General features: G+C 47.7%; 1 protein-coding gene across 3 annotated transcripts in view; it reads right to left on the bottom strand.

The window, feature by feature from the left end:
- Positions 1-243: 243 nt before the first annotated feature.
- The window catches only part of ALKBH8 (alkB homolog 8, tRNA methyltransferase), a 373,549-nt gene continuing 353,798 nt past the window's right edge, over positions 244-19,994 (bottom strand). For 2 of the 3 annotated variants that reach the window (XM_069202338.1, XM_069202337.1), the window contains exon 12: positions 244-939. In XM_069202338.1, the coding sequence (XP_069058439.1) occupies positions 373-939 (567 nt within the window). In that variant the 3' untranslated portion in view covers positions 244-372. The remainder of the gene's footprint in view (positions 940-19,994) is intronic. The other variant, XM_069202340.1, reaches the window with a different exon arrangement.

Raw genomic sequence — 19,994 nt, 5'->3', positions numbered from 1 at the left:
AATAGATCTTAATTTTTTTTTTAATACAATCCCATTATATAATTAATTCAGTTATGTTATTTTAACACGCATGATGTTTCTTTGTGACTAGGCCAGCCATTGCGTGAAGATTCAGTCTTAAGAAATAGGAGTGTTTTTGTGTGCCAAACCTGCATGATGATCCTATCATTAGTTGAAACACGTGCCTACTAATTTCTTTCTGTTGAAAGGACATTACACAAAAAGTACTCAAGAAGGCCTGGTATATATTGTCAGAGACAACATTTCAGTAATACATTTTATTTTCCAATTTAAAAAGGCATTGACTACACAACCCATCAAATTAAAAGTAACCGGAAGAAGTTCCGATTGTTAGCTGAACGCTGTGTGAGGTTACAGTTTTTCAAGGATTACGCACCAGTTTCCTTGGTCGTGGTAGCTCTGCTGGATTCTAATGTTACCTAGTTTCTGGCACAGAGCCTCGAGCTCCCCTTCACAAAACACGTGGTAATAGCGGTGAAAAACAGGGCTGCCGGCCTGCTGCCCATCAGATCCAGGCAGGGGAGTCGGGGAGCCACCCGGCCTGTCTTTCGTTTTATTTCCACTTTTCAGATGCCAGGGCACCAGCACATCTTGAGAATCGAAGGCAGTTCTATTAGTGTGAACGGGCAATTTCGGATTTACACACGGACTTGAGTGACAGTCTTTGTGTTTTTCGTCACTCGTTGCTCGATAAGTACACGCCGCTTCCTGACTGTTCTCGTCAAGTCCCCTCTCCCCTGGCAGCATTGATGTGACGCTGTCATGGACGTCCTGCGTCCCTCTGTTGTTCCTATTTTCCTTAAGGTACTTGGACTTCTGCTTCATGTACTCCTGCTCCATTGCCCAGACGTAGATAAGTGCTTTTCCTCCGGGTTTTAAAAGGCGGACTAATTCACTTATTGAGGCCAATCTTCTTTCCTGCCGAAAGAGACATAATTCGTTAGAAGATATGTTTAATAACAACAGAGTGATAAGCGTCTCAGGCGGGTGCTGGATGCTTGAGACAGCAAACAATTACTGACCAAATAAATTCACACACTCTAGTAGCATAGCTGCCAGGTTTTCAGACTGATTATGTGTGACATTTCCATGGTTTCAGTGTACTTATGGGTGACACTAAACTGCCAAATGTGTGACACTTTGAGTGACACTTTTTTGCGAGTAAACAAAGCAATGACATCCTATGCAACAGATGAAAATCAGAAAATTCACACTTTTGAGCAATATAAAGATATAAAAAGATATTGAAACTGCTGGAACACCCCAAAAAATGCGAAGTCACTCACCAACTTGCATTAAAAGAGGAAATCTGTTTGCACGTTTTGTGGCAGCCTGTCCTATACCGTGTGTAATGCAATTTTAAAATAATGACTTTCACATTCACTATACTTTCAGTCACAGGCTGGGATCTAGTAGTGCTATAAATACCAAGCCCCATAACACCTGTGCAGGATCCAGTTCCATTTCTCTCCCTGTTACAAACACACACATATGCAGTGATTACATTATCCACTCGGGTTCCATAATGTACAACTTTCAAAACACTCTTTTCTAAAAGTGAAACTAACTTGCACAATCTCCTTACACCGTAAGTGATTTTATACCTGTTTTGAACACTGCAGCTGAGCTGTTTTCAGTAACAAGAACAAATTGTGACATTCATTGCTGTCTCTGAACAGTCAGTGTAAAATTGCCAGGCCTTGTAACCTGGCTACATAAATACCCTTATATCACAACTTGGAAATCCAACTTCTTTCAGCGTCATTTATAGTACCACATCAGTTTGATAGTAGCCTCTTCAAACAGCACAATGATAGACATCACTGAACCCACTCTCATTAACAGTGTGGACACCAGACTCTGACAGCAGGTCATAAGGTCACACCATAACAATATGGACTCTAGAACCTAAGAGCAGGTCATAACATCAGTGTAATTAAAAATGTTCCTCCAGGAACCCTGTTATCTCTCTGCACAAGACACTCACGGGAAACGCCCTTAACCACGCATTGTAAACAACGTGGACGTTTCCCACGCTTTCCGGAACAACGCATGTTTTTTTCCGTGCCTTAACCATGCATGTGCTATAGTACACATATGCGTGATTAAGGTACAGAAAAAGCCATGCGTTGTATGGGAGAGGATGCGGTGAGTTAAGTGGGGCTGAGGCAGGGGTGGGGGTGGATTAAGGCATTGGGATCCGGATTGGGGTGGGTGGAGGGTCAGGGGTGGGCTATTTTATTTTTTTAAGGGTTGGGATTTGGGTATTTTTTTTTTTAGGGTTTAGGGTGGGGATTTATTTTTTATTTTTATAGGTGAAAGTGGGGGTATTGGGGTATATTTTTGGTCTTAGGGTGGGGGACGGGGTAGTTTTTTTTTAAAGGGTTGGGGGAAGGTTTACTGAAGGGAGGGAGGGCAGAGAGAAGAGGAAGGATCAGGAGAGGACGCTGTGAGGTAAATGGGGTTGGGGACAGGGGTGGTGGGTAGATTTTAGTGGTGGGGAGGATTTAGGGCCCAGGGTGGGTGGGGATGTCGGGGTACTTTAATTTTTAGGGGCAGGGGTAGGGGGGAGATTTTTTTAGGGCTCAGGGTGGTGTGGGGGTTGGGGTAATTTAGTTTTTAGAGGCACGGTAGGGGTGGAGTATTATTTTTAGGGTTCAGGGTGAGTGTGGGTTGAGGTATTTTAGTTTTTATGGGGTGGGGTTGGGATAGTTTTTTTTAGGGCTCAGGGTGGGTGGGGGGTCAGGGTAGTTTAGGTATTAGGGGTCGGGGTAATTTTGGGCGTCAGGGCGCGTTGCATGAAAGAACCACACATGCCATTTTGCATGCCGTTTCCACACATGACTTTACTAGGCATGCGTTTACAACAAAATTTGTTGCATTGGCATGCTTGGTAAAGGCATGCGTGGAAACAACGCAGTTGTGGTTCCGACCGCATTGTTAAGGCATGCATTGTTCCTGCGTGCGTGGTTCCATCATACAACCGACACTCACGGCCCCTCAGCAGAAAATAGAAGGCTGTGGAGGGAGTGAGGGTAGACAAGGTACCAACCATGCAACTCGATCGCAGTCAGAGAGTATGCAATACTAATTCCACTGCCCCTGGCATCTGTGTGAATGACAGTTCATGCCACATCTGTGGATGTCTGCACTGCAACTGCAAGGTCACGAATCTGCCTTGAAACCTGGCCTGGCTCCAGAATTCTGCATCTGAAAGGGAACGGACTATGAAGAAGCATGGGTTGGCCATGAAGGTACAAGGGGGAAGCAAGCACAAATCATCAAACTATTTTTTGAGATCTGCTGTTCAGACTGACAAAGTCTGTCCAATGTGGACATGTCCAAGAATTGAAAGTTACACTTATTTAGTGGATCCAGTGAGTCGACCTGTGGCCATGCCCCCTTGTCTGACTTTAATCTATCTGTTTAAGGGAGCCTGCATTCGTTGTCTTTAGCTGTGATGGAGTATTATGATATATCTTGCTATTAAATGGCAAGTCGGTGAAGGATGTGATGACATCTGCTTTCCTCCCCACTAAATTCACATCTATCCACATAGGAGACTAGTCAGAAGAGTTTGTTCGCTTCTAGTGAAAGACTTCTTGCAGGATCTCATTCTTTGTTCCTTGCAAAGTGTTTTCGACCATTCCTTACGTTTCACTTGAATAGATACTACAGCATAGTTGGTCAAATGCTGAGAGTATTTAAATACATTTTAAACAGATTTAGGAGTTCTCTTTGGAAACTGTTGGAAACATACATTTCTAATGGAGCTTTTTAAAATAGAGTGGGCAAGTAGAATTAATCAAAAGATTTTGGTTTTTTTTGGTTATAAGGAGATGGGTTTCCCCAGTGAAATTTTGGAGAAAACCGAGGAATGGTGCATATTAATACACACTGGGTCAGTAACTTTGCTTAAAATACAACAGGATTTAAATTAGATTTTACCTGGACTTGTTGTTTCGCTCTACTAATTATTTTAAAGAAACTGCATGGTGCATTTGAAGTTTCTTACTCACTCCCTTTCTCCCTTTAACATCACATTCTTGTACAGTCTCTTACTCTGGTAACTTTTTTTGTAATGTAATTTAACGAGCATTTATATAGTGCATAGTTACTAAGGCCCACAAGCCCGGGGGACACCGGTCCGATGGGGATCCGGATTTAAGGCTGCGAACTGCTGCAAGAGTCTTCCATAGAGATTGGGTTATCCCTGACAAGGGTCCTAGAAGGATCCAGTAGTGGGCTAGGATATAATAGGCCCTCCATAGTCTCCTCCAGCTGCTTGGAAGGTAGTAAGCTGGACTGCATATTCACAATATTGATTTGAAAAAATAAGCCAGTTGTTCACACCAAGCCACAGTGGGCACCTAGCACCCTACACTGCCACTGGAGGCATAAAATACTTCTCTATTTTGAAGATTTCCCTTGACTTATTGCGGGCATTAGCAATCCTATCTTCCTAATAGGCTTTTTTTTGCCAGTTTGACCTCTTTATAGCACTTTTTTAAGGCCGCTTTATATCCGGCTTGGCAGTAAAATTATAAGAGTGTCTTTCCAGAAGTTTGCACTCACTCCTGACTTCTTTAAGGGAGTTTGTGTACCAAGAAGAGAAGGGCTTAGTCTGTGCGACAGCTGTTGCAGTTTATGTGCCATCTTGTGGGTAAAGGAGCTGATCCAGTTGTCCAAAAGTCTGACATCTGTAACCACATCACCCGAAAGGGAAGGCTTTCTCTTCTCTAGTGCCTTGCTAAAGGTCTCTGGGTGGATCCTAAGGAAGCCTCTTGATACCAGAGACTCAGGCCCACTCTGAAGATGAAACCTCCACAATGAAGCCCACCTAAATGTAATCAGATGGTGGTCAGACCAAACAAGCGGAATAGGATTATCCACCTCCAATGTCACATTCGAGAAGACCTGGTCTAGCACATGACCCGCTTGATGCGTAGGGTTAAACACAAATTGAGACAGGGCCAAGGAGGAAGTGTTTTTATTCTGAGAAATCACCTCCTTCTCCTCTATGTTGTCCATATGGAGATTCAAATCTCCCAAAAACATAAAGCGGGCATACCTACATTACATTAAATAACATAAACCTAGTAATTTATATTCTTTTGAAGCTGTCAATATTTCACAGTTGTGTTTACCCCCTTCACCCACTTTCACATAAAATGGCAATTACAATTGCCACAAATACGACCACTGCTCTGAGCACTCTGCTGGGATGTTAATGATTTAATTATATCAGAACATCTTTATGACCCACTGAGATTAACTTGCACTGCCTTAGCCTCAACTTCAGGGCCCTTAATTGAGCACAGTCATGAAAAGCCATACACAACCTGATATCACCTTTATACTAAAGGTGACTGGATGCCCTACACAAGACTCATGTTGCATTACGAAAATATTACTGAAACACAACACTGGGAAAAAAACAAATATGCATAAGAAAGGCAAGATTAAATAAAATATGAAATGTAAACAGGGACCACATCACTGACATGGAGAAGGTGTTTGCAGTCGTTGAGAAATTGAAAAACAGTGTTATGCTTGTTAAGGTGAGGGCATGAATCTAGGGCCCTGTACGGACTCATTTTAAAGTACATTTTTAACTGTTGGTAGGTCTGGGCAATGGCAGGATCCATCCCAGTTAAAACACTGACTGTAGCATGCAAGAGTCATAGCAGTAGCTGTTCACTGTCTCCCTGCAAATCAAGGCTTGTTCTTTCCTTAGAATGCCCCCACCCCCTGGATCACAGGCCTTGGGAACACAGACCCAGCTGCAAGTCCACTGTGACTGCCTTTCACACAGACACCTAGGGCATCATTACGAGTTTGGCGGACATTTTAGGCTGTCTGCCGAACTTCCGACGGGGAGGTTGCCACTATAGTGGCTACCTCCCCGCCGGGCCCACTGAGAGTTTCCTGCTAAGTCAGCGAGCGGAAACTTGAGTTTCCGCCCACTGGCCTAGGAGGAAACGCCATACAGCATTGTCTCAGGCTCGTAATCGAGCCGGTGGCAATGCAGTAGAGCGCTGGGTGCACATACACCCATGCAATGTTCACTGTCTGCAACGCGTACAGTGAACATTGCGATGGTGCTGGCCAGGGGAACCCCTGCACAGTCCATGCATGCCAAGTGCATGGGCTGTGCAGGGGCCCCACTTAGGGCCCCCTGCACCTGCTCTCCATCAGCTTCATAACGACCCCCATAGTATTCCAAGTCACTGCTAGTTATGCAAGTGAGTCAATGAGGCAGAAGGATTGGGCTGCAGTCACATATGAAACATTAAAAAATAACACAAATGGACACACGTCTATTTGTAGATAGGCCTAGGGTGGGCCAGAGGGTTCCCTTGAGGGGGCTCCCACCTGGCCACCCCCGTGGACCTGGGCCTGCTTGAAACATTATTTTCTTGCACACAGAAAAACTCACGCTTGCACAAGGGGCTGAACTAGGGCTATTATTTGAACCTCGAGTTAAACCTGCTTCACATCCCAAGATTTAAGGCCATGGATGGCTAAGCCTGGAGGGCACTGAGCACAAAACAGCCTTCAAAATGTAGATCTACCTCAGAGAGAAAAAAGTAGAAACTGTGTACAGCTTTTGATTAAATGCATGCAGAGAGTTTTTTTTAAAGATCTGACCATTATCCCGAAGAGTGTAAACCTTGGCTTATGTACACACAGCGGACACTTTACATAGCCAGCCTCCATTCTGTCGCTGGTTTTGCCTGGTCTGGTGGCACCTCACCTCTCCATCAGACCACGAGGGGCACAGTGAACTTGTTCTAGGACGAAGTGCACAACATATATTGGAGTGAATAAAAATCCTAAGACTGGTCATTTGTACGTGATTGCAGTTTTAAGCGTCAGTTATTGAATCCTGGAACTGCGCTCATGCCTGAAGCAACTCAAACTGTGACTGGCAGAACAGAGCTCGCCTCTGACTGTTGACACAGCACATTCTCCTAAAAGCTTCATGAGTGTTCAGCAACACTAGTAGTTTGAAGACTACAGTGCACACTAGTTCCAGGGACTCCTTTCACACGCTACAAATGTGAACACAGGTCTCCGGCTGACCGTTTTACTATTGCTGGTGTGCCAAGGTTCTCCGACTCCAGCAGTTGCTCAGGCTCCCAGAAGAGAATAGCGCACAGGTCCCCAGTGCGGTCTCCATTCCAGTACACTGGTGTTCTCAGGTGTCTGTGCTCCTTACAGCTAGTTCCTGGGCGACCCCAGCAAGCCGCTTGAGCATGTGCATTGTGCAGCTGCGAGCCAGACAAGAAAGAAAGGCCGAGCTCTCAAAAAAACTCGGTGGTAATATTTAAATTGTGCATAAACGGCACTGTAGGTAGAAGTAGTAGTAAATCATTGTGAACTATGTGGCATGGTCTAGATGGAAAGGGCCAATGTTTGCGTAATTGAGGAGTCTGAAATCAAGTGTCAATGCAGTTCCTCTCACTGACTTGGTGGTGTCGGAGTTGCTAATGATGCCTTACTAATGCATTTTAGTGCAGTGATGCAGACCACCTTACTAAAATGCATGAGTCTAACACCGGATGCGTGATACTTGGCAGGGTTGTATTATAGCAAGCCTTTGGAATAGAAGGCAGCTGCAACCTCATGGTCTAAATACTGCCACAGGCACTGGAAGAAAGGGAGCAAAATGTGCTGCAGCATCTCCAAAATAACTATGCTGGAGTTCTGAAGGTGAAGGTGAATTAATCACATTTGCTGTGCGTTCAAAGAAATTTGCTGCTGCTTCTTTTATATAGAAGCTTTGTGTTTACTTTGTCTGACCACAAAGTGAGAGGATTTTGTTAAAGTGACGTATGTGACAATCCTGCTAGGATGTCAGTTTATTTTCTAACACACAACATTTATTTGATTAAATACCTAAAAAAAAGTATCAATATTGCAAAATATATCAGCAGTAAGGAATGCAAAAAGAAAAGCACATTGATGCTGTAATTCTGAAGTGTGATGGAAAGAACGATTCTAATAGGATCAAAATAAATCTATACATTTGACTTGTTGGTGTGCAAATGGTAAATATTTACTGAAAACTGATCTTCACACATTGTCATTTGTGATTTACATACTTTTATCAGTAAAACTGCATGACAGTGCAAATTTAGTGGTCATTCCAATGGAAAATGTGCTGTCTGTAAATGACGGTGGGCTACCACACCACGCTTTAGTACCATATTTGCGACAGTGTACTCCAGAATACACCATCAGCAACTTAACCCACCTTATCAATTTCCTTCTGAATGGGCATGCCTCATTTGCAATACTTGTTCTTTCTGTGACGCTTGAATTTGTCACAGTCTCTACACCTTCAGTGATGTAGCACTGAAGCCAGCACCCCCAACTCTGAAAATTGTTTCAGCAGCAGGGAAGCTATTGGCTTAGAGATCAATGCTTGTACTTGTCCTTTTTATGTGTAGTTCTCGTTTGCAAATTCAGTTATAATCAGCAGAGGGCAAAATCTTTCACAGAAACACGACATTTGCGAAACCCACCTGTAGAGAAACTGGGCTCAAAGAAGAGATTTGCCAGTTTTTTCCAAATTGGTTCCACTAGGTAGATTTTACAGAAGTTCATGGTTCTAGAAGAATCTTGCCCACAGGCAGACAGCGAACAGGTGAAAACTGCTGAATTTTCCTTCTACTGATAAAATGTGAAAAAAGTTTATTGCATTTTTTTCACTTCTGCATTTTGCAAAAAATATGTTATCTAAGCCTACTTACATTGAGTGCTAAGCCTTAGCCTCTAAAATAGAACTTCAGCCAGATTCATCCATTTTCATAACTCTCAAAATGCCTCTTTCAGAGATTTGACTTTTTGTTAAGCCTGTCAGAGGTGTACCTATCAGTGGTGCAGCCAATGCAGCTAGTTCAGTGACACCATGGCCCATAGGTGGAAAGATCCCATCCTGCTGCTTGAGACTTCATTAAAATTGAAATCCATTTAATTAATTACCTGTATGAGTGAAATCTAGGCCTAACCAAGCACTGCATTTTAAACGTGCACTTTCCTTTCTAAACTTCGCAAGACCCATATTTGCTTGACTTGCTAATGTTAACAAATTCTAAACAAACTTTAACTCAGCAGAAATGTTTCGATCGTAACTTTAGAATGGCCTTTGCATGACGCAAACTTCCTAAGCTACCAAAGACAGAAATATAATGTTATTATTTTTAACCGCTTGACCTGCAATGGAATCTCACAACTTACTAAACTAATCTGAAACTTGCTTCTTTATGAATAGGCTTTAGTGTGGAGATGTATGAGAACAAGTATGACTAAAGTATTCATGCACAACATTTATACAACTGTCTTTCCTTCCAGAGACCAAGGTGGCAGAGAACATTTTTCAATGAAACAGTTTGTATAACAATGTTTGCTTAATTTATCTTATAGTTAAAAGTTACCATCTCTATGGAAGCTGATCTCGTCTCACAATGTTCTTTCTTAAAACTGGATGAAACATTTGTGATAAAATGTTTGTCATTGTATTTGTTTTATAAAAGTGTCCCAAGGATTTTTGGGTCGTGGCTTGGAGTGTCAAGATGGCGGTCACAACCTAAAAGTGCTCCGGACCTCTCTCATCCACTCCCATCCACAAGCCATTGGGATGCCCACTGCCCACTGCCTCCTAAAAGTACCTAACAGTGTCCTGGACCTGCCCTGCACAGTGTCCAATCCCAAGGAGACGCCGGGGCCCCATCTGCCAAATATGCTGCATTGCTCCTCTCCTTCCAATGTGGTGGCCCACATGGAATTCGCGCTTGTTGCACTGCTGAGCCTAGGAGCGATGCAACCCGATATGGACCACTACACCTTGGCCAAGTCGGGGGCCTGAGCATCCAGATCGCCGCATGCTTGTGGGGTTGACCCTTGCCCCATTAGGCCCCTTCCTGACGCTTGTCCCGAGGCCTCAGTGTGCTGTGGAGCAGACTTGTGAGGCCCACCTCCAGAGGAAAACTGCCAGGCCTGACATCAGAGGTCTGCCCGCCATATCGGTCTCATGCATGCTTGGATGCTGCCTCCCCTGCTGGACCCAGAGACTGTCTCCTGAGTGGTGAAGGATCAGTGCCATGGTGCCGGTGAGAGAACATCCCGCCCGGGCCCCAGGGCTTCTGCAGCATCTGTTCTGTGGGCTTGCTGGTCCGTGTGGTGATAACCATCCCCAACAGCACTCGCCTGTTGGCCGCACCAGCGTTTGACCGGTCTGACTGCTGGTCGGTGGTCATGGAAGCGGGATCCTCCCTAGCCAGACAGTTACGCTGGTGTCAGTGACAGGCCCCCCGTCAGCCCTGCGATCACTACACCTGACAGTGGTGGTGGAGCCTGAGGAGCTTGTGGCCCCTGGCATGGGACTAAGAGATTGGGGCTGTCGCCATGGGAGCACCTGGCCTTCAGCAACTCAGGACTTTGCCTGGTCTGAGTGTCGACACCTCTTGAACTGTATAACTCTCTCTCGTTGGTGGTTTCAGCCAATGCAACAAGGGGTCACCCACTTATCCTCTGCCCATTTAAGTTGCTGCACAACTCACCTACCTACATTGGACATGACATTCTAAAGAGGCTGTTGGACCTGGCCCTTTTTGCAGGGTAATCCCGAAACATTTTGCCTCCTTCCTCCTATTTTTTCCTGACCAGCTTTTGTTGGCTTCAGGACTCTGGGCACTTTACCACTGCTAACCAGTGATAAAGTGCATATGCTGTTGGTCTAAATTGTATTGGTGATTGGTTTAGCCCTGATTGGCATATTTGAATTACTAGTAAGTCCCTAGTAAAGTGCACTAGAGGTGCCCAGGGCCTGTAAATCAAATGCAGCACTGGTTGCACCACCCACATGAGTAGTCCTGTAAACATGTCTCAGACCTGCCCCTGCAGTGTCTGTGTGTACAGTCTTGCAGTGCCAATTTGACCTGGCAAATGTACCCACTTGTCAGGCCTAAACCTTCCCTTTTACTACATGAAAGTCACCCCTAAGGTAGGCCCTACGTAGCCCTATGGGCAGGATGCAGTGTATTTAAAAGGTAGGGCATGTGGTGGTGTGTTTTACATTTCTTGATAGTGAAATACTGCCAAATTTGGTTTTCACTATTGCAAGGCCTATCTCTCCCATAGGGTAACGTGGGGATTGCCTTTAAATATATTTTAAGTGCAGTTTCCCATCCCATTGGGAGCAGATAGAGATATGGAATTTGGGGTCTCTGAACTCACAATTTAAAAATACATCTTTTGGTAAAGTTGGTTTTTAGACTGTCTGTTTGAAAATGCCACTTTTAGAAAGTTGGCATTTTCTTGCTTAACCATTCTGTGCCTCTGCCTGCCTGTGGAATCCACGTCTGGGTCAGACTGACAGTTGGGTTGTTTGTGAATTACCTCTAGACAGTCACACAAAGGGAGCTGAGGAGTGTCCTGCATATCCTGATGAGTCTCCTGGGCTAGAGTGGGGACGGAGGAGCTGACACTTGCACCTGAAATGGCTATGCCTGTTCTCACACAATGCAGACTCCAACACCCTGTTGTGTGTCTGGGGCCAGGCCTGGGCAAGGCAGGATCTTGTAAACAACAGAGACTTTCCTTTGAAGTTGGCCTACTTCAAAGGCAGAAATGAGCATAAGTAGTGGACCCAAAACCTAAGACTTTTGGATCACTTCTGGACCAAGAGGAACCTCTGCCAAGGAGAAGGACTGGCCACTCTGCCTGTTGCTTTGCTCTGCTGGCCTGCTGCTGCTTCTTCTGTCTAAGAGGGAAAGGACTGGACTCTGCTTTCTGCAATCCGGCTGGTGAAGTATCTCCAAGGGCTTGGACTGAGCTTGCCTCCTGTTAAGAAGTCTCAGGGACAGCAAAGACTTTGCTTACCAGCCTCTGGGTCTACTTGCTGTCGATCCTAGCTCACCAAATGGTGGCTACTCCAGTCTCTGGGTCCCTGGGAGTAAAAGTTGATGAAAAACAATACAAACAATGTTACACCGATGCCGCTGCTTGAGCCCGCAACACCGCCTGCAACCAAAGCCGTGATCTCCAGTGGAGTGCAATGACCCCGCTGGCATCGCAGGCCCGAAGCCACTGCAGCCCCGGTGACATCCTGTGACTTCGTGAGTCCCGAGTGCGTGTCACCGACGTCCACAACACCAAACTCTGCTGCGGTGCCAGCAGCCCTGTGGCGTGACCCAGACCCCGTGATGTCGCCCCACCACGTCTTGACCCACCGGACATCGACCCTGCCGGAGTATAAGGACCAACGCTTCACACCAATGCTGCATCATCTCCCCTGCTCCGCAGTAAGGAACTGACGCCGCACTGGATCCAGTGACAGCTCTCCTACCCCACCAGCTTGTTTCTTCGTTACCAAAGGTACTGTACCTGGGGGTCTGTGTGACTCCGTGACCAGTGCCATTGGCGTAGGATTGTAGGGAACAACTCCATCACAATGCTGCGTTAACTCTAAAATGAAGCATTTGTGTTTCTAAGCAATATATTCAAGTTTAATCTTTAAAAATTCATAACTTTGCTTGTGTATGTTGGCTTTTTGTCATTTTGTTCTTTCTTTAATCAGATATATATTGGCTATTATTTTTAAACGGTGATTTTGTGGTGTTTTCACTGTGTTACTGTGTGTGCTTGTACAAATACAAAGTCTGACTGCTTGTGCCAAGCTACCAAGGGGGTGAACAGGGGATCTCTGAGCTGTGTATCTCCCTTCCCCTGACTAGTGAGGGTCCATGCTTGGACAGAGTGCAAACTGACTGCCAACCAGAGACCCCATTTCTAACAGAGGCTGTAGGCCTGAAGTCATCTGGAGGACCCACCTCTAAGGTGATGTGATGCTTGGTTCCCAGCTACGCTAAGTGGGAAAGCGGCTCTGTGGGAGTACATCGGACCCCCCCAGTCCCATTTTTGTGTCCCACAACGTCCAGGCCAGGAGCCTCCAAGTCACCTACCAACCTGGAGGAGGGTAACATAATCATCCGCTCTGCCACTGTCCCTGTTTCCACTCAGGTGCGGCTGATGGTTTGAGTGCCGTGGGCCGCCTGGTGCCACAACCCATATATTGAGAACCTCACCTGTCTCCTTTGGCACCTGCCATACCCACCCAGTGGATGGGATCAAACTGACCAGGGGCTCTAGCTCTCGGGCCCAGATGCTTGTGCTACTGTATTTCTGTGGCAAGTGGGCTGGGTCCTCTTCGGAGTTCCCCCGTGATGCCTCGGTCCATCGCCACCATAGACAAACCTAACCGACCAGTGGCCTCCGAGACCAGGATGGCCAAAACACCATGGCTCAGGGCCTAGGCGGGAGTAAAGTTGTGGATAAACCATCATCATCATCATCAAAGGGTGACATGGCCACAATTCTACAAGCCATTCACATCTCCCAATCTGCAGCCGAGACCAAGATCGGAGAACTGCACATGGATGTGGCTCTTCTACACCAAGACCTACGCAACGCCACAAGCAGAATCACTGAGGCTGACAGCCACCTGTCCTTGGTAGACGAAGACGTCAACAACTTAAAATCACAGGTCTCCTGACTACTTTCGCACACAGTGGAACTCCACAGACAAGCTAAAGACGCTGAAAATCGCTCCCAAAGCAATAACCTATGCTTTGTGGGTATCCCTGAAGACATGGAACCCTTGTGTGCCACAGAATTTCTTGAAACCTCGATTAAATCTTGGATGCCTCCAGATCACTTATCTCATTGGTTTTCGATTAAGGGTGCACACAGAGCCCTGACGCCCAGGCTACCTCAAGGGGCGCTGCATTGATCCATAATCACCTGCATCCTTAATTTCAAAGACAGAGACGCTATCTTGAGAGTTGCTCGCTGCCACGCAGACTTTAGGTGCCGCAACTCCAGAGTGATCACGTTTCCAGACTACACCACAGAGTTGCAAATGCAACGCAGTTCATAAGCAGCAGTTAAACAGAGACTACGAGCGCTCAACCTCTCCTACAGACTGCAATTCCCGGCTTAGCCTAGAGTAGTGCATACCAACAAGACTCACTTCTTTGACAATTCGGAGTCAGCTTGGGCCTGGCTCACTGAAAAGAGGCTGCTCCGCAGACCAAGTGCCTTACCCCCTCCAATGTCTGGTCCCTCAGATCGATGATGACGACCGCAGTTCTGCAACCAAAAAGGAACTGCATTCCCTCTTGCAGAGGATGCAGTGCCCAAAGACCTAACTCTCCCTCACAATCCTTTCCTGTGCTAGACCCACTGCCATCTGCAGCACCATCATTCTTGCCTTCGACTGCGATGGTACCCCTGCCAACTCCAGAGGACCAGCAAGGCGTGATCTCCATTCCCCCTAATGAGCAACCGGCAGACACCGATCTGTCGCAGAGTCCCACGCTATGATTGACCAGACATTCTGACTCCTGGCAGAAGCCGGTTGCTGTCCCTTGTTACTTACTGTCTGAATTACCTCCTGATGTTTTTCTTTGAGCCTACATTAAGGAGAGGTCCACCACTCCGGTCTCTTTATCAAGCTGGGTTGTGTTTTTGTTTCTAGTTTGTGGGCGACAAATGCTTCTGGGGTGGAAGTATGGGGTGGAGGGTTTGTTAAGGGGTTAGGATTGTGTATTGTTCTGTTTTGGGGAGGTTTTCACTTGTTTTCTAATGCTGGTTTGTTTTGCATCGCACTCAGACACACATATATGCTGCAGTTCTATGCCACAACCTAGGTACACTGTTGTCCAATACACATATGGAGTGAATGATCTGAACAATCCTCACCCCAGGATCGAATATTTCCTGTCCCTACATTCAGCGCATGATATCCCTACAGACATGGGGTCTTTAGAGGTGTAGTCTTTACAGGTGTAGTGAAAGGTACCATGGTCCTGAGATACACACACAGCTTTCTTCTGGATGCCTTGTTGCTTCAGGAAACCAACCTGTTAGGGAACCACTGTTCCTTTCTTACACGTCAGGGTTATGACAGGGTCTACAACTCTGGCTATGTACGTGGCTACTGAGGAGTGGCGCTCGTACTTCGACGCTCCTTCCCCACTACTGTCAAACAAGAAAGGAGCGATCCTCAGGGTCGCTAACTTGCCCTCACTGGTGCAGTAGAGGGGCCAACTGTTAATTTTCTGTGTGCCTAAACGCCCCCTTCAGCCCTAGATACCCTCCTTGGGGAATTCTCGAGGGTATTGTTGGCCCTCCAGGTGGACTGATGGTGATTGAGGGCGACTTTAACCCGGTCCTCGCTCCGGACACAAACGCCACAGGCATTTCCTCTGCCTCACGTTGGGTCAGTGGCCATCGTCTCTCGCCAAGGGTCGACTTAGGGAACTAGAACGAGCACGCTCACAGAATCTAACTCAATTGGAGGCCTGTGCCCTTCAGCTAAGGGCACACATTACTGCCAATCCCCAGGAAAATATACCTTGTCTATTAGATTTAGTGCATGAAGAAATTCACCTTCTGTCACTGGAAGCTCCAAAACAAATACGGTGCACCTTGACAGCCAGGGTATATGGGTGGGGAGACAAGAACGGCAAACTGCTATACTGGCTTGCTTCCCGCCCAGTGGCGAACAGGATAATCCCTGAAATCATAGATGAGCATGGCCACACTCAGTGGTCCCTTCGTGACATTGCGCAAACAACTGCAGACAATTACAGCTCGTGTATACAGTGACCCCCAGTGACCCCCAGATTTGAAGCTGAAGCTGAACCTGACCCTCACTTTATGCACGAGGTACCCTTCCTTGCCTATCGTGTTCACAGGCTCAGCTGCTTGACCAGCCAATACTGGCTGAAGAGGTAGGTGTGGGTATTTCTGCATGCCCTCTGGAAAAGACCCCGGCCCTGCCGGGTTTTGCAAAGAATACTATTCCACCTTAGAGAAATCCTGACACCCCACCTTCCATCACTATATAAAGAAGCGGCAAAGACTGGTAACTTTCCACCTGAGATAGATACTACTACCATCGTAGTAATGCCGAAGACAATACCCCCGTCAACCTCCTGCTCCAACTATAATCCTATGTCCCTGATCAATAGTGAGTTCAAATTCTTTGCTACAATCCTTGTCGCTCATCTAACACGCATACATCCTTACAAATGTGGCTTTATGCCAGCTAGGAGTGCACGGCAGTGTCTCTGATGACTACATGTCGCCTTGGCTCATCATCACCTGCTTCCACCCCGATTAGCCCTGCTTCCCATTGACTTCAAGAAAGTGTGTGACAAGGTGGACTTGACTTGTCTGGAGCGCGTGTTGCAGAGGTCCAGGTTCAGACCCCACTTTCGCAGCTCTGTTCACACACTATATTCGGCACCCACTGCATCATCATCACCAGAGGGTGACTTGGCCACAATCCTACAAGCCATTCACATCTCCCGATCTGCAGTGGAGACCACGGACCTCTTTACGAGTTTGGCGGTCAGTGGACCGCTCTGGTGGAGATGGCAGTCGCACCGCCGCGGACCTGGCGCTATAGACCGCCATATTACGAGTACTGGGAAGGCACCTGCAGATCACAGTCAAGTTTCTGTCCGGACCGCCATTGTGGATGGACTGCTGTTGCCGGTAGAAGGCCTCTTCAGGCCGTCAGTCAGACAGTTTCCACCCACAGTATTACAAGCTTGCACACCGCCAGGACTTCCGGGGCGGTCTAACCGCCACGAAAACCATGGAAACAAACAACATAAAAGGAAGCACCCACCTTCTGGAACACAGGCACATCCATAGGCGCCATTGCACGCGAATTTCAAGTCTTTCCAATGCTCCTGCTGGCCATTGACATCCAGGACCAGCAACGCCGACATAGACACCAGCTGTAAGTACCCCAGCCTAGCACACACTGGAGGGAAGGACATTAGTAGACACACACACATGCACAAACGCACAGTCACCACACATACATGCGTAAGGAAAGCCAGGACAAGCTATGTAGCATCAACACCAACGGTGCAGTTGTAGATAAATATAATATGAAATATAAAATACGTAAATAAAACAGCTATTTACAAAATGCCACAAGGGCCAGTGCATGAATGTCTAAATGGCCCGGGCACACTCGGCATATGAAGAGGGCCCAACTTGACTCCTGACTGCAATGTGCAGACCTCCACAGGGCAGGGGCATCAATGGGGCATGCAGACACCTCAGGGATGGGGATGTGGGTGGGGGGTGTGATCAGGGTTTGTATGGGGGGTCCCCACTCTTCTTTTTAGGCTTCCCCTCCTTACTGTCCTGCTTTCAGGGGGAAGCCTTAGCCTTGCCCCTCTTTCCTGCCTTATTTGGTGGGACGGTGGTGGAGGCCACGACAGCAGGGGACCCAGATGGAGTGCTACCAGGGCTGGTGGTGTGAGGGGCAGGTGTGCCTGTTGTGGCAGCACTGCAGACTGCTGTCTGCGGGGCATGGCTCAGCCTAGAGGAGGACAGGGAGGTCGAAGGCAGGGGTCTGGCAAGGGTAGCAGGGCGTTTGGGGGGGGAACAGGGACTGGAAGAGGGAAAACTCATGGAGGAATCTTTTTTTAAGGGGCAGCCGGTAGATCACGGGTAAGGCGTTCGGGAGTGGAGGAAGAGGGGATGGTTGACAGGTGTGTATATGGATGTGGTTTGGGTGCTGGTGCGTGGGTGTATGATATGTGTGTGTTGGGTATGGAGGAGACACAGGGAGATGGCAGGGGGGATGTGTAAGTGAATGTTTGGGTGGTGTGTGCTGGTAGGGTAGATGTGCTGCATGTGGTTGTGTTGACTGTTGTGGTGCGTGCGGATGTGGTGTACAGGGTGCTTGTATGGGGGTCTGCTGTTGTGGCTGGACCTGGGACTGATGATGTGGTGTCTGCATGTGTGAGTGGCGATGTGACTGTGAGGGGGGAGGAGGTAGGGGAGTCAGTGTAGGGATTGGATGTTGTGTGTGCGTCTGAATGGTGGGTGTGCGCATGGCAGTGGTGGCGTTTGTGGTGCATGTGATTGTCCTTGTGCTCTGGGTCTGTTGAAGGGATGCATGCTGGAATGAAAGTGTGCTTTGGCTGGGAAATGGGAAATGGGAAAGGGATGTGGAAGTGCAAACAGGTAGCTGGAATGGGACGGAAGAAGAAGGAACACTGGCTGTTGTCAATGAGGAGGCCAGAGCCTGAAACATCTCTGAAGGGCAGACAGGGCACCATGAATGCCCTCCAGGAACGCATTTGACTGTTGCATCTGGAATGCCAGTCCCTGGATGGCATTAACAATGGTTGTCTTGCCCAACAGAGATGGACCTCAGGAGAACAATAGCCTCCTCACTGAGGGCAGCAGGGCTGACTGGGTCAGGGGCAGAGGTGCCTGTGGCGGAGGATATGCCCACCTTTGTGGGTGAGCCAGAACTTGGTGAGGAGCTACAGGGAGGGCGGTGCTAGTAAGGGGGGTGGCAAACAAGGATGGTGCAGGCAGAGGGCCTGAAGGTTCTGCCACCACCACGGAGTCGCCATCGGAGGAAGAATCTGGTGATGGTGTTGATGTTCCTGTCTCCCCCGTGGTGCTCCACTCGCCCTCCGTCCCACTGGTCAACTCAGCTCCGCGGGTATCAGCCTCCTGGGTTCCATGGGATGCAGCTTCCCCACTCACCAGTGCCCCTTCTCCTTCGCCAGATGATGCTGATGCACACAAAGACAGAGGAAGACAGGGAGGGAGGATGGTACAGTGAGAGACAGGGTGGGAGAAAGAGAGACAGGGAACAATTGGTCAATGCCAGCACAACAGCCACACACAACTCACCACAACATACTTGAATGCCATGTCATTACATGCCATGCCTTCACTCACACATGACACTCCAATAACAGCCCATGCATGCCACCTCGGTCATGCACATGAGTTTCACTCATGCTGACACACATTCAATCCTGTACAGGATGAAAGCCATACCCTCAACACATGGCTGAACCAGCCCATTGGGTCATGGCTCTTGACAATCACAAGACCCAAACTAAATACTCTACGGGCGTTTGGAGGCATACTTACACAGTCACATAACCCATGCACATATAGCTGTGAGATGTGAAACCTCAGACTTCGCAGACTACACATACACCACATGCCAACAGACAGCAGATAGGGATATGGTCCCAGCAACACTGTTTGGATAGTTGGGAGTACAATGTGTGTGAACTCCAGAAGCAGGCACCCTGTCCACATCAAATAGCCTGCTCATCTACTACAAAGTTGCCATGGCATTGATACTCCTTAGCAGTTAAGTTAACGTCAACTCACATCCTGCACATTTTAAGAAATGGATATAGCACATCCGGCCTCTATGTGTCCCAAGCCTAGTCCGAAAGTAGCTACCTAGGACACATTCCACAGCCTTCATACACTACACAGGCTGCACCTATCACTCACCACATAACCTAAGCACAAATGTGAACTCACCCCATTGTGGCTGCTGTGCTGCCCTCAAGCACCCATCCACCTAAGGGTATGCCACCGCCAAAATGCAGGACATAAGGGGGGTCAGGGTCCGACCAGCACCCCTTCCTCGTTGGGAGGGAGGGGGGTCAGGGTCGCCCAGCATCTAAGGTCCTCCCACCGCTTTCTACAGTGGGTGCTTTGCCAGGCACGGACCCCCAGGGTCCGCACTTGCTTGGCGATGGCACACCAAATCCCCTTCTTCTGATGGACACTCACCTGCATGGAGGACACAGAGAAAAGGAGACAGTCATGTAGCGTAGCATTTTAGGGACTGCAAGGGACACAACACATCTCATTAAAACATATGCACATTTCAACATTCCAGCTGTCCTCACAGCCATCGGCCAGGTCCTTCCACACGTCACTTATCCTCGTCCCAAGGACCCCGTCCACATTCGTATCATTCACAGACAGTACAATCATACTGGACTCCCCTGCAGCCCTAGTGCCCCATACAACTGGGCATACAGGGGTAGGACACCCTCCACAAGCTTCTCTAGTTCTTCTCCTACAGCACGTGGCATCTTGAC

This window comes from Pleurodeles waltl, chromosome 8 (genome assembly GCF_031143425.1).
Source record: "Pleurodeles waltl isolate 20211129_DDA chromosome 8, aPleWal1.hap1.20221129, whole genome shotgun sequence".
NCBI lineage: Eukaryota > Metazoa > Chordata > Amphibia > Caudata > Salamandridae > Pleurodeles > Pleurodeles waltl.
The sequence above is the reverse complement of the archived record's forward strand: the minus strand, read 5'-3'. Positions and strand labels throughout refer to the sequence as shown.